The 16,152-nt window shown below is 34.2% G+C and overlaps 1 protein-coding gene across 1 annotated transcript in view; it reads right to left on the bottom strand.

Moving 5' to 3' along the window:
- The window catches only part of JAM2 (junctional adhesion molecule 2), a 90,951-nt gene extending 80,665 nt beyond the window's left edge, over nucleotides 1–10,286 (bottom strand). The window contains exon 1 of the mRNA XM_012544365.3: nucleotides 9,837–10,286. Coding sequence (XP_012399819.1) covers nucleotides 9,837–9,900 — 64 coding nt within the window. The 5' untranslated portion in view covers nucleotides 9,901–10,286. The remainder of the gene's footprint in view (nucleotides 1–9,836) is intronic.
- Nucleotides 10,287–16,152: the final 5,866 nt, after the last annotated feature.

The following is a 16,152-nucleotide window of genomic DNA, read 5'->3' as shown; positions in this document are numbered from 1 at the left end:
TGAGTTCCAACCAAATGAAAAAAAAATTAAATGAAGTTTTAAAAAATCTGTTTTTTAATGTAATTTAATCACAAATGATAAGAAAGGAGTATTTTGGAATCAACTTAATAAGAGAATAGTTATAGGAAAACTTCAAAAATTATTTAATATTGTACTTAAAGACAAACCTATACTGATGATGTGATAAAAATGGCATTATTGATGTTTAAAATATTTTAACATCATAGACTGAACTATTTTTTCTTTCTTTAAATCTTTATGCTGTATAAGCTGGTAAGTGCAAATAGCTATTATCTCCATTTTGGCAAATTTTCATGATCACATTCTTACACAATGAACCAAATGTAATTGGATAACATAAGGCATTATTTAAAATCAGTAATTCTTTAACATAATATCATTGCCCCAATGATATATACATACATATGTACATAAACATGTTTGCGAGGTAACTGTGGTCCTTTTAATTCCAGGGCCAGTGCTCTATACACTATACCATCTAGCTGCTCCCTTCTCAACAGCTGAAGCAAAATAACTTGAAAATAAGTTTCAAAAGCAGCTATAATCACCTATGCATTCTTATTTAATTGCCAAAATATTAGAAGAATTAGATGGTTATAGTCTTTCAGAACTCAAGGATTTTGAGACTGATAAATAAGCACTGGTTTGAATTTAAAATGTTCTTTGTTAATTACCTTCCAAGGATTAATGGAGAAATTAGCAGGAGGCAGGAACTATCTACAAGTTTTGGTGCACACTGATAACATTGTTTAATTTGAGAAGAACCCTGAAAAACATGAGGAAAAATTGATAAAAGGAATGGGCAGACTAGACAAAAATAGTCTAAAACTTTCCATTCAAAAATGGCAGTTTTGTTGAGTCTCTGTAAAGTATATGGTTCATGTTTGTCATAACAATTTGTGTCTATTGACCCAGAAAAGATAGAGACAATCCTTATTTGGCATCCAAAGAACCTTTGAGATCTAAGGATTTTCTAAGTTTTGGCAGCTATTAAAAACAATGCTGCTATTGCTAAGATATTGAATGACTTTATGAAAACAAAAATAATTGATGAAGAACAAAGGCAAAAGGACAAGAAATATAGTTGCTTTACAACCAACATACCCTTCTAGAGAGCAAAATAGCTATTACCTATGCACAAGCTTTCAAAAGCTTGGTCAACTATTACATTTGTGCTCCAGTTTTGGCCTAAACTGACCCAAACAAACCTCATTTACCAATTCATACCAATTTTATGGCCTCAAGAACAGGTGTGTCCCAAGAGAGTAATGCTCACATGAAATCAGATGCATTTGTAGACAGACACATAAAAGCAACATCCAGATTTGTTATCCCTTTCAAAGATGGTAATTTTTTTTTATCTTTAAACTATGCTAAAACCGATAAATTCTAAGATTAGGACTATGAAATAAAGTTTTAAATGTGAGATTAACAATAACTCACTGAGAAATCTATGTTCATAAAAAGCATGTTGGTAAACTAATGGAAAATTACTGTATATTAGTTGTAGAGATATTGGACAATTTGTCTAGTTACAAAATAATCCCAGAGATTGAAGAGAGCCCCATAAAACCAATTTATAATAATCATTTATTGCCAATTAATGCAGAAGTTAGACTCCCCGATGGGCAGATTGAGACGACAGACATGTCTCAGTGTATTATATGTCAAAGAGACCATCTGCCATATATTTGAAGCCTTCTTATTCCACATCTCATGCTATATATTTAAAACCTGCTTATTGCAGACAGTGGTTCAGAAACAGGTATTCAAGTGAAAAAGACTGAAAATTAATAACACCTCTAGCCAACTGATTGAAGAAAGCTGTCGCAAGGTTTCCCTGAAGTAGCATTTTGATTATCTAGGGACATAAAAATTCCAGCCATATGGACTCTGTGCCTCTTGAATTTGATGGGTCTCTAAGACTATTCGAGTCACCATGTATTTCTAGATGGAAATGAAGGGAGGCCAAAGCAAAGTATCAACATTGTATCTTCGTTGCATATTTTTACTGTGTTAAAGCAAAACAAAACTTCTTTGTTAAATTTTAAATGACTTACAAGTGCTTCATTTTATCCCATCATGGAACCTGAACTAATGGTTGTTAAACTGCCATTAAAACTGAGCTTAATCTCTCAAAAGATTCAGATTTAGATATGAAAATGATGGGGGGAGCCCTGAAACTCTCTCTCATTCTCTTTCTTGGACTTTGGGGGGAATACTTGGGAAACTCCCTCAGAGAAGCTCTCCCCTCAGAGACCTGCCCCAGGGAATCAAGATAAAGCGATTTCATTCTGTTATCTGGGTAGGGACTAGTTGAGTCCAGGACTACTACTACTTAGCTGAAGCTGGAGATGAGATTCTATCCAACTCTACTGAGTTAGAAATTAGCCCAGAGACACTCATTCAATGAGAAGTTTCTCTATTCTGATTCCAGCTCAAACTGCTCCCAACCCCCACCAAGAGCTGCCCATAAAACAAACTTCCTTCAGCTCAATCCCTTGCAGAGGACCTAACATGCCATGCCAAGGAACTTTTCTATCCCCTTGGAATGGCTGCAACCCTCTGCCCGCTGAAATGACATTCTCTTTCAGTTACTGTCTCTTTTTCTCTCTCACTTATTTCCTTAACATGACCTTATTCACCTCTCTGTTGGGATTTCTCTGCTAGAGGATTTCTCTTCTAGATCTTTAATAATAAGCTTCTTTTACCAGTTTAACTTTTCAGGTTTGTAAATTCATTTATGAAGGACCTCTGCTGATCAGAAGGGGGTTCCCACAACTCCCTGACCTGCACAGAACCTCATCAAAAGAATTGCTGAAAAAGTCCCCACTAAGCATTTACTATATATAAGGAACTATATAAAGCACTAGGTATACAAATACAGGTAAGTCAGTCTCTACCATCTATTGATCATCATCTCCCAAGTATTTCCATGCCTTTCCACCTTCAGCTTCAGTCATATAGTCTAGATTTTGAGAAAATATATTAAAACCTGTTTATTCCAGACAGTGGTTCAGAAACAGGTATTTCAAGTGAAAAAGATTGAAAATTAATAACACTTCTAGCTAGCTGACTGAAGAAAGCTGCCCTAACGTTTCTCTGAAGTAGCATTTTGATCATCTAGGGACATTAAAAAATCCCAGCCATATGGATTCTAGAATAAAATTATGCAGGGAAAATTATCCTGAGTGATATGGAAAACAAGAATGAAATGTTAAAGATACAAGTAAAAGGATTCTGATGGGAAAGAAAAACATGGATTTACCTCAAGAGACCAAAGTGGATGTAAAGGGAATTAAAATTTAGAATATTTGAAAATATGTTTAGAATATGAAAATTAAGTTAGGTAAGAGAAAATAAATATAGAAGCATGGTACTGTCCCCATTAAAAATAGTGCCAGGAATGCAAAATTCAAAATGTATTTAGGTTGGTGAGAGAACTAAGAACAATAAAAGGATTTTTAGCCGTTTGAGGAGGAAAAGGAGGATCAAAGAAAGATAAGAAAGTTGCCTGCCAACTGTGGAACAATGAGAACTATCAACAGAGAAAAAACTTTGCTATACCAAATTCTTATTTTGTTTCTGTTTGGATTTTTTTTTTAATGAAAGATAATAGGTCTAGAAACTGGAGACTAGTAAATTTCACCTTGATTCCTGGGAAAATTCTAAAACAGATCATTTAAAAAAATGCTTGACTAACATCTAGAAAAAGAAGGGATGATTACAAAGAACCAGAATGACTTCATCAGGAATAGGTCATGCTAAACTAACCTCATCTTTTTTTTTTTGGGGGGGGGGGGGGGGGGATTACTAGGCCAGTACATGAACAGAAATGCCAAAAATATAGTTTATCTAGATTTTAGCAAAGTTTTTAAATAAAGTATCACATACTAATCTTGTGGAGAAAATGGAGAGATATGGATCAGACAATGATGCAATCAGACGGATTTAGAAGTGGATGTCTGGATTCAAAGAAATGTAAATAGTTCATTGTCAATATGTCATTAGGTCAGCTAGATGGCTCAATGGATAGAGTGCCTGGCCTACAGTCAGGAATACTTATCTCCTTGATAAGAGAAATGATTATTTCTCTATTATATTAAGAGTAAGTTATTAAAACTGCAGAGACCCAAGTTTTTTTCTCCTGTCTTTTTCCCTGCAGTCTCTCAAGGACAGAATTGATGAAAAATCGGATTAACAATCTCATTCTGGGTATTGCCACTCTACCCAATTTAAAAAGGCTAACCTCTCCCACTGCAACCAAAGCCATCTCAAGTGTTTACATTTTGTTCAGAAACTCTGAGGGTCTTTCCCTCCAAAACTGGATTTTGTTTCGGTTTTAGACTAGGTAAAAGAATCCATTCTTTGCCACAACTCTTATTTAGCCTTAACCACTGAATAAACAGTCAAACTGAGACCTATAAAAGACTTTACTTTATAAAGGCCAAAGTCTCCCATGGCATCCAAGACCATCTCCAGTCATATCTCTCTCTCTCTCCATCTATCTATAAATATCTATATCTATATCTTGCCCCTGAATCCAGATGACTCTTTAGGGGAAAGGGAAATTGGTGACAGCACATCTTCACTTAAATCTAACTTGCATGTCATAGCATCCCTGATGTGTGGTACCTTTTCAAGAATGAAAGACAAACAACAATTCCACCCAATTAGCTCAAAAAGTACTCCCTTGAGTAAGGGATATAGATTTTTTGTCTTCATTGTGATAGAATGAGCTCATTTCTTTTTGTAAAACCCTCATCTCACTATTTACCAGAATTGAATGCTAACCTCAGGAACACTTCTCTTCCAAAAGTTTAGATTAGCCATAAGCCCATAACCATGATTGTCTTTGGTCTAAGAGAGATAACTAAATGGCAACATGCTGGCATCATTAATAAAATGATTAAATTACCAATACATTATGTGTCTTGAACCTTTTTAAAGGACACACTGATTTCAAATCTGGCCTTGGGCATGGACTAACTGTGTGACTCTGGGCAAATCCCTTAATTCAATTTGCCTCAGTTTTCTCATCTGTAAAATGAGCTGGAGAAGATAATAACAAAACATTCCAGTATCTCTACCAAGAAAATCACAAAATTGTGTCAGACATGACTGAAACACACAAGAATACTCCAAGAATTTTTGCTTGGGCTTCAGCTATGTAATATTTTTATCAGTGACATGGATTAATGCAAATATGATATGCTTATAAGATTTGTGGATGACACCAGCCCTAACCCCTTTTCTAACTTCCATTTAGTCTACTACTGCTTATTGGACATCTCAAACTGGATGACTTGTATACAACTCAAACTCAGTCTGTTCAAGACTTACCTCCTTATCTTTCTCCCCAAAACTTTACCTCTTTCTAACTTTCTTATTACTTAATCCAGATCACCACCGTCTTCCCACTTCCCCTGGTTTACACCTGGATATCATCCTAAATTCTTCAATTTCTCCAGTTAGTTTCCCTGCCTTGAGTTTCTCCCCACTCCAGGTCATTTTTCATTCAGTAATCAAATTGATCTTCCTAAAGCTCAGATCTGATCATATCACTCTCCTATTCAACAAATTCCAGTGCTTCCCTATTACCTTCAGGATCAAATATAATGTGGAAAAGAGGCCAGGTTTATTCTATTTGGCTCCAGAGGGAGAACCAAGAGCAATGGGTAGAAGTTGCAAAGAGGCCAGTGATTAGAATTGTCCCAGAGTTAAATGAGCTTCTTCAAGAGATGATGAACTCCCCTTATTGGAGGTCTTCAAGCAAAAGATGGATGACCACTTGTCAGATATGGTACATTAGGATTCCTTTTATTTAATTGTTGGATGAGATAATCACTGAAAGCTTTTTCAGCTCTCAAATCATATGATTCTGTGATTTCTACTAGAGCTCAAGCTCCCATATCCTTGATTGGTATTTAATTTCATCCTAGTCCCGGGCCTACTCTTCCACTTTCTATAATTTTTATGCCATGCTTGTATGTCTGTAGCATGTTCTTCAACTCTAACTCTGGGAATAGTAATCAAATCTACGCTATTTTCCCTAAAAGGGGCATTTCAATAATTTGCTCTATGATTCCAATCACTGTTTCCTTTGACTTGTCTATCCAAAACACTTTTCTTGTCCCTTCACTATTATATTTTTCTTTTAAAATGTAAGCTTTTTCTTTTTCTTTCTTTCTTTTTTTAATTTTAAAATGTAAGCTCACTGTGGGCAAACATTGTCTGGCTTGCTTGTATTTATATCCCAAGTAGTAGGTGCTTAAATGATTTTCATTTATTCATTTGTCCATCTTTTCATATATAAGGATCTTACAATCTAATAAAGGAAGATAAAACATATATGGAAACATTGGCCAATGATGACTGTTTTAGACACATAATTCAAAGATAATAATATTGAAAATATAGGGGAAATTATTGTTATGATGTTTCCAGATTGCAGTTCAAAAAAACAGAACTGGAAAGAGGGTATTGTGGGAATACATATAGCTACATAACAAAAATAATTAAGAAGTAGTGAGTATTGTGGAGATCTAGGATGGGGACTGGAGAAGGTCATCTGTTTTAACCAAGAGTCATAGAATAGGACCTTGAGGACCTTGAGGTCCTGTTAGAGGTAGAGACTGGAAAATAGTTAGCAACACATGGAAATAACTGGAAAGTGGTATATGACCAGATAGGGTAAACTGAATGCTCACCAATCAGATTACAAGGGTAGAATCTCTAGTTCCTATGGAATGCAGGTGGCACAAAATGCAGACAGTCCAAAAAGAAGGCAACTTATATTTCTGTGAGGATTTTGAAAAAAGCTCATCTATCAAGTAGGATAGGTACAGTTATATTAGCTCATCTTAAGAGAACATAGTGACCAGACCAACATGACAATGTCCCAGGCAATGAAACAGGCAAAATAGTTACACACGTAGCCAGAAGATAATGGTAATGTATTCTCATGAAATTTTCATGCAATTAAATATTTGTTGATGTGTGAGTTGATTTCTATATGTTAAATATGCACCATTTATTATTTTCTCTTATGTTTATTTGCTTTGTATTATTCGAAACATCTATATAATGCGAGTACATTAATCTAGTAACTATGCTTAGTTTTGCTGTTAATTATAGACATAGTTTTTCTATTCTATTTTATTTTTTGGGCTGTTACTGTTACTTTAATTTTACTTGCTTTAATTTATATGTGCAGAATTTCTGGTCCAGCAACTACAAACTTTTCCGGCCTCATCATTCAAATGAAATTATTCTCTCCCAAAGAACTCTCTACCAAAAATCTCTTACTTGCTAAATTTAATAATTTCTCTCCAATTGTCATCCTTCTTGATCTTTCTGCAGTATTTGACATGATGACCTCTGTAACTCCAGAATAACATCTCTTCTTTGAGTCTTCTTCTCCTACTTGTCTGAATGCTCCATTCGAGTCTCAATTGCATGAACTTCTTCCATCTTATTTACATTCACTGTGGGTGTCTACAAGATTTTATCCTAAACCCAATTCAATTCTCTCTAATTTGTTTTTTTTAATTTGACAATCTGATCAACTGCAATGGGCACAATTATCATTTATCAAATAATTCTAGAAACTATTTAGCTAGTCTCATATCACCAACTGCTTATTGGATATTTTAAAGTGGATATCCTTCATTTCTCCATTTCTCCATGCATATTGCCACCTCTACTAGTTCAATCCCTCATCACTTCTCACCTGGATTATTGCAATGGAAATGTACTTCAAGCTTCTTTCCACTCCAAACTATCATTCACATTGCTGCAGCTAAAGATTTTCTAAAGCATAGATCTGCATATTCAATAAATATCAATGTTTCTCTATTACCTCTAGGATTTAACATAAACGCCTATTTGGCATTTAAAGCTCTTTACAATCTGACTACTTCCAATCTTTCCAGGCTTTTAATATTAATATACTTTTTCTGGTAAGAATGATTATTAACTGTCTCTGATGAGATACAAATCACTAAAGCTCATGGGATATATATTTCTTTCAAGGAAACATTTACTTTTCTAAAAATGGTTCAATTAAAATAATTTCAATGCCATTTGGAGTTTGGGTTTTGCTATGGAAAGTTTGAGACAGAGAGAAGAAAACCTGTGGATATTCGATTGAACTAGATTCAACTGGCTGGGAGATCATAATCCTGTTTAGGCAATTAACAGAAAGCCTGGGGGCCTCATAGCATCTTATGAATTATATTTGCAATTTGTATTTTATTTTTTTAAGCTGTACAGAGAAAGGAAGTCACATGGGACTGGGACCTTGACCCTGGACTAAAACCCTCAAGAACTATTCTCAATATTTCCAAGAAGGCTTTGTGCTCCAAACTTTGTTTTGTTTTGTGCCCTCCACTAGAAAAAGAGGGAGGGATAGAGACCTTAAAAGGTCATGGCCTCAACTATCCACAGTAGCCCCAATTAGACATGCTTTTCCCACCCTAACCCTTCTCCCTCCTCTTTTCACCTTCAATTTCTGCATTGCCTTAGCTTTTGAAATTAATTTGTTTTTATTTGTATGCCTCCAAACTAAGCACTCCCCTAGTGCAATGACTGTTTTTTTTTTTTTTATTCTTTGTTATTATTTTATTATTCTTTGTACCTTCAATGTTTAGCACAGTGTCTGGCAGTCTCTTAGTGTTTTCTAATATGTACTTATTTAATGACTAATTGACAAGTGTACTGCAGATTTTCATGACAATTGGGGCAGGTGATATAGAGGAAAGAGTTAAGAGAACATAGGTTCAAATTCTATTTTCTATTTGCACAGTCTTGGAATCTCAAAGATTTCTTCCACTTCAAAATCCTGCAGTCCCAGTTACTGGGAAAAAATAAATACAACCTCTTTTTACCCAAAGAACACAATAATCCAAAGGAAAACAACATGGAAAGACATCAGAACTGATCGATAGGAGTTATTGTCCTCATATTGTCCTCAGAGCACTGGACATGAAGCATATGTTTCTTCTCTCAGCACAAAAAGTTATGGAGCATAGGTAAGAAATGACACGGCCAGTGTATTAGTATTTTTTTTCCCCCCTGTGGTACCAAGGAAAAGTAAGAAAAGAATCTAGTTGTTAAGTATGTAAAGTTGTAAAGCTAGTAAAAACTTGAGATTTGGGGTGATGAACATGGTTTCAAATAGCACATTTGTCACTTTTGATTTTTGACTTGAAGTGACTTGGGCTTCAATTTCTTCATTCTATAAAATGAAGGCTTGTCATATATACATATATATATATATATATAATCTATATACATAAACATATATGTAATACAGCAAATACATCTTCTCCATATGTGTGGAAAAAATTCCCATTACTTTTCCAGAAGCTCTTACTTCCAACATCTCCTGGTATTATTAAGATTTATCAAGTGACTTGTTTTAAAACTCCAGCCAATTTCCTTCCTCCCCAACCTAAACAAGTACAACTTAACCAGAAAAAAGATAAGAAAAGATCCACTAGCTTTCTCTGATTACAAATAGAAAAATAGGAACGTTTCTTCAGTAAATTAAAAAATAAGACCAAAAATAAATTCTTCACATTTCACCTTCCCTCCATCCTGCAAACAATCAATGTCTGGCTTGCCCAGTAGAAAGCCAGATGCTCCACTCCAAAGGGACTCAAACCAGCAGAGCTTCCTCATCCTGCCCTGAGGGTACCATAGACGAACAACTCCGGAGAGCTGCGGGTGCCGAGCCAAGTCTCTCCGCAGACAGATATTTGAAGTGGTGTAGATCCTATAGGAGAAAAGGAATGGTAACCTATAGAACTTACAGCCCAGAACTACCCCCAGGTAGCTCAGCAGCAGAAGGAGAAAGCGGTGACGACTCCTCGCCATCTTTCAGAGACCAGCTCTTTCCCCCTTCGGATCAGCGTAGCGGCTGGACGTAGGAGAATCTCAGCAGCTCAAGGAAGATGGAGGAGGAGGAGGGGAAGGAAAGGGAAAGGGGAGGAGAAGGGTGTGGGGGAAGACTTTAGCCCTCTGGGCTTTTTTTTTTTTTTTTTCTTTTTAAAGTAAATTACTACAGGCGGCTTCTTTTCTATATCCCTAGGTCTGCAGGACCGCTTTGCTTTCTTTTCTGAACCACGCTCAGAGTCTAGTAAGGCAGGGGAGGTGCTGATTGGGGTGGGAGAAGACGCTCACTGTCAGTCACTAAGTAAAAGAGAACCAGACGGATTCGAGTAACTGCTAGGAAAAGACCTGGAGCACTTGGCTGTCTGGCTTGGTGTCCGGCATTGTAAGCGCAGTCAGCTGTCTCCGGGGGCGGAGAAGTCACAGAGAGAAGACAAGGAGGCTGTTGGCAGACGAAGGGAATTTCCTCAGCTCTTACCTTTCTTCTTGACAGTGGATAAATTTTTCCATTTTAGAATCCAGCTCGGAGAAATTTTGGGGAAATATGTTTGCAGCTGCTGGGATTGGGTTTTTTCCTCCCTCTTTCCTTTTTGTTCTAGTGTCAGAAGAGATGTGAAGAAGCTTTGATGTAGCGGATAGAGGTCTCCGAGGCAGGAAAACCTACAGTCAAGGGCCACTTTCTGACACCTACACTTATATGCTGGGTGTCCCTGACTTTATATCTGCTTCATCGCCCCGTACTCTAGCAATTTTCCAATATTATAAATTTCCAAACTCCAATGATTGAGGGAAATCCTTATATCCTTTTCCATGAGTGAAAACCATGTCCAATCCAGAGTGATGCTTTGCTCATTCCATAAGGGAATAAAATGGGGAATGTAGATTTTCCCCCCTTGGTATGATTATATGTCAGGCTGTAACAGCTCCACTTTCCAGATTCAATGGGATTGCTTTCCTCTTAAGGAACAATTTGAGTTTCAATTCTTTGGTTAATCCAACTTTTTAAATGTTTGACACTATGAATATGCAAAGCTATTCGTTGTACGTAGTATTTATCATATTCCAGTTAAGTATCTGAAGTTTTATGTCATTTAACATATAAAAATTAATATTATTGCCCTTTGTCAAGATCTACCTTGGCATTGTGTACATACATACATACATACAAATTCATACTTTGTATTATTGATCTTGCCCTCCTCCCCCTCAATCAACAGGAGAGGATAAGTTTTTAGTATGATAAAGCCTGAAAGGGAAGAATTTTATTTCTTTTTAATTTGCTTTCAATTTGAGGGATTGATTATAAACTCAATGACCAGATATTCAAATACACAAACAAGAGTAAAACAAATGATTTCATAGTAAAACATGCATTCCCATTTCATTTATTTTTAAGTGTGTATCAACTTAATAAAACCTCCTTATTTCCATGTCCCTTTTTACAATTTTTCCTCCAAATTTTGTTGCTGTCATTACTATTTAGAGAACAATAGTGAATATAACTTTAAATTTTTTCTTCATAATACATCATTTCATGTTTTGATGTATTTCTTTGTATGCTTCATATTTGTATTGTACATTATTCATTTGGCACAATTTGTTCAGCCATTCTCTCATAAGATATATTATTTTCAAGGTTCTTGGAAATAAAGTTGCAATTGTTTAAATGGGGGATGGGATTGAAGAGCAAAGGCATGGTTGAAGACTTTTACTTTGGTAAAAGTAGAATAGATTAAGTAGCTGACATAGCAAAATTCAACTGGTTCACTGGGCAACAGGCCCTTAGCCATGAAATACAAGACTTCCTGATGTTTTGTTAAATGTGTGTGAGAGGCTCAGTGCATATTAATGAGAAGAAGTAATTGATGAAAGAAGCAATGGAAGAGAAACATGAGGAGTAGAGAAAGCAAATGGAAAATGTAGGAGAACAGAAAAATGAAATACAAAAATTGTTATAAAATCTTTTTTTCTGGTGAAGTGCAGTTTGGTGAAGCACAGAGATCTTCAAAGTTAAGATTTTCTGAAAGATTAATGTGTATACTTTTTCATAGGATTCAAAGCTGGTTATGTTACTTCAACACATTTTAATAAATGAATTTACTAGATGAGGAAATTGAGACACCAAATCTTGTCAAAAAAATCACTTAGGTATTAAGTAGCAATCCAGAATATGAATACCAAATCTAGGCTCTTTCTGCCACAACTATGCTTCCTTTAAATTCTCCTTTTAATAATGCTGCCACAATTCATTTGTCATGCACTTTTCCCTGTGTCAGTTCTAAAAATATTAAATCTTATTTCATACTTTGACTTAATTACTAGTTAAGGAGCAAATATTGTTTATATATATATATATATATATACATCTACATACATATGTATATATAATATATGTAATCATAGAAGACAAATTAAACAGATGAGTGGTTACTTGATACAATACATAGAAAGCTGGCTTAAGATGTAGAACTTGAATCGAGGTCTTCTGACCTAATAGAGAAATCTCTGCATTAAAAGTTATTGATATATTGTTTATTTTATTTCCCTAATTCTAAACTGCTTTCTAAAGGGGTTGTGCTAATCCACAATTCTACTAAAATAGCACTAGTATTCTATATTTGTACAAATATTCTTATATTGACTATTTTCATCTTTTTTTTTAATTTTTGACAATTTGCAGTATAAAATGAAACCTTGGAATTGTTTTGATTTTCATTTTTCTTATTATTATTGATCTGGAGTATTTTTCATATTGTTGGTTGTTAATAGTTTATAATTCTTTTTAGAAGTGCTTGTTCATGTCTTTTGGCCTCATATCTACTTGAGAATACATATCCTGTGAAATGTTTAGGATCTGCTTTGTTGAGATCTTTAATATTAATATCACATATATTTGATGAATCATTTCTTGAATGAATAATCCTAACTTAAAATTTCTACGGACTATATAGTATTAGTACTGATTTTTAAAAAAATTTCCACAATTGTCAAAGAAAAATAAAAGGAAAAATTATGCTTCAATCTGCACTTAGGTCATCAATTCTCTCTGAAGTTGGATAGTCCTTTGAATTTGTGGTGGAGAATTGAATTGAAGTATCTTGTTGGGGTTTAGCCAAAATGACTGAATAAGGTTAGGAACTTGAATGAATTCTCCCAAATTCATCTCCAATTAACTATAAAATATGCCTCAAAATAAATTTTAGAGTACCAGAACCAACAAAAGAATGGGATGAAAGAACTTTTAGGCCCAAGATAATTTAGAAGGTAGGCAGAAAATGTCTGTCTTAGTGGGGTAAAAAGAGGAGCTCAGTCCAGTACAAGTAGTGTCTGGGCAAGTCATCAACAAAGTCTTGTGCCCATGCCCACCTCTAAGCTGGCCACCATACCTTTAGGCAAGAAGCTTGAGACAGTTCTGTCTTTACTCCAGAAACAGAACTCGACTTTAGTATAAAGTTAAAAGTCACAAAATAGGCTGGAAAATGAGCAGCAAACAAACAAAAAATGAATCTGACCACAAAAAATTAAAATTATGACAGGGAAGATTAAAATACAAACTCAAAAGAGGATAACAATGTCAAAATGACCACATGTGAAGTTTCAAGGAAAAATGTGAATAGATCTTATGCCCAAAAAGAACTCCTAGAAGAGCTCATAAAGGATTTTAAAATCAAATAAGCAAGATAGAAGAAAAATTGTGTGTATGTGCGGAGGGATGAGAGTGATGAAAGAGAAACATAAAAAAAAAAGTTAATAGCTTGGTAAAGGAAGCACAAATACTGCTGCACAAATACTAGCTTTCCCCCAGACTTTTTGGAGTCTAAATCTCTGAATCTAGTTTCAGGGTTCACTTTTGTCGCTAATACATTATCTTTTTTGGGGGGGGAATAAAGGGAGAGTACAGCTAAGAATAGATATACTCTTTTCTTTTTCCATTCAATATTCTCCAAAGATGTATCTCAATTTTCTAAAAATTCTATTTATCTCCTTATCTTCTTTCTTGTTTATTTTGTGGTTAGATTCGTCTAGGTCCGGGAGGAATAAAATGAGGCTAGTATGATTTTACTGTTCATTTCTTCTGTAGCTCATTTAACTTTTTCCCAAAGTTTTATTGACTTTTTAAAGTTGTCTTTGTCAATAAAACTGACAATTTAGATGGCATAAAATAGAATACACTCAGATAATAGAACAAGAAATAGGAAATTTAAATTTTACTCTAAATTGAATCTGTGAAAAATTGAAGAAGTTATAAATGAACTCCCAAGGAAAGAAACTCCAGGCTCAGGTGGATGCCTGAGAATTCATTTGACAATGAATTCTGTCAAATATTTTAAAAACAGTTCTACTTCTCCATAAACTATTCATAAAAATAGGGAAAGAAGAGATGTTATCAAATTTCTTCTTTGATACAAATATCAACTTTATGCTAATATTATGGAGAGTCAAAACAGAAAGAATATATTGACCAATATCCCAAATGAACATTGTTGCAAAAATTTTAAATAAAACATTAGTAAACAGGTTATAGTGATATATCATAAAGATTATACACAAGAACCAACGTGGGCTTTTACTAAGTCAGAATTGATTTAATATTGGTGAGACTATGAAAATAGACCATATCAATTACAAGAACAACAAAAAGCTTATGTTTATGCTATTCAATGCAGGTAATTTTTTTTTTTTTTACAAATATAACACTCATTTTGTTAAAAATAATGCAAAACACAGGAATAAAGTACCTTAATTTAATAGGGAATTATGTATATATGCCAATGTATATATGTAAAATCGACAGCTTCCATTATTAGTAATGAGGACAAACTAGATTCCTTTTCTATTCAGATCAGGAATGAAGCAGAGGTATCTATTATCACCACTTCTATTTGAAATACTGACTATCACAATAAAGAAAGGTAAAGAAATTGATCAAATAAGAATAGACAAAGAAGCAACAAATTTATTGCTTTTTTCCAAATGACAAGATGTTGTACATGGAAGACTGTAAAAACTGAAACATTAGTAACAATAACTTGTTAAAATAACAAATTTTGTAGAGCATAAAATAAATTCATAAATCATCATCATTACAAATTATAAGCATTTTTGTATATTATTTAGAAACTGTATCAGGAAGAGATAGAAATGGGATTTACATTTACATTAATTAGAGAAAGGATTAAATGCTGAATAGCCTACTTACCAAGATGCACAGAGGACCCATAGTAAAACACTGTTTACACAAATAAAGACAGAAAAATAATCGAGGAAATGTTCATTGTTTATAGGCAGAGTGATTGAACATGATAAAAATGATAATACTACGTAAATTAATTTGCTTAATCAGTGTCATACCAATCCAACTACCAAAAATTACTTTATTGAGTTGAAAAAACCAAACAAAATTCATTTGGAGGAACAAAAGGTCAACAATATTATGAGAATGAATGAAAATAAGTGGGAAGGAAGGGAGCCTAGTCCTATCAGATCTTAAAACTATGCTACACAATGATAATCATCAAAATCATTTAGCACTGGTTAAGAAATAGAGAAATTTATCATTGGAATAGATTAGGAACACAACATGTGGAAGGAAACACACACAGTAGCTTAAAGGTTGATAAACCTAAAGATCTAGCTAATGGAGCAAGAACTCATTATTAGATAAGATTAGACAAAAATTGTAAAACAGTCTTCCAGGAAATCAGTGTAGAACAATTCCTTAATCTGTATACCAATATAAGCTCCAAATATGTATATGGTTTTGGGATGAAAGCTCACATAATAAACAAATTAGAGGAATGAGGAAGAAGTTACCTTTCAGATTTATGGATAGATGAATAGTTCATGATCAAAGAGGGGATACAGAAAATAAAATGGACAATTTTGATGAAATAAAATGAAAACCTATTTTTTCCCCACAAACAAAACCAATGCATCTAAAATTAGAAGGAAAGCAGGAAAATGGGAATAACTGTATCAAGTTCTTCTGATATGGAGCTCATTGCCAATATATACAAAACTGATTCAAAATTATAAAAATAAGAACAATTTCCCAATTGCTTAAGGACCAATTAATATCAATAGAGAGTTTGCAAGAGAAGAAATTATCTATATCCCATGAAAAAAATTCTACAAAAGACTAATTAGAAAAATGCAAATCAAGTAACTCTAAAGTTCTAGCTCTCACTCATTAAGCTGGCAAAGTTGACCAAAAAATATTACAAATGTTGGAGGGAC

Source organism: Sarcophilus harrisii, chromosome 3 (genome assembly GCF_902635505.1).
Source record: "Sarcophilus harrisii chromosome 3, mSarHar1.11, whole genome shotgun sequence".
In the NCBI taxonomy this organism is placed as follows: Eukaryota; Metazoa; Chordata; class Mammalia; order Dasyuromorphia; family Dasyuridae; genus Sarcophilus; species Sarcophilus harrisii.
This window is presented reverse-complemented; position numbering and strand designations above follow the sequence as displayed.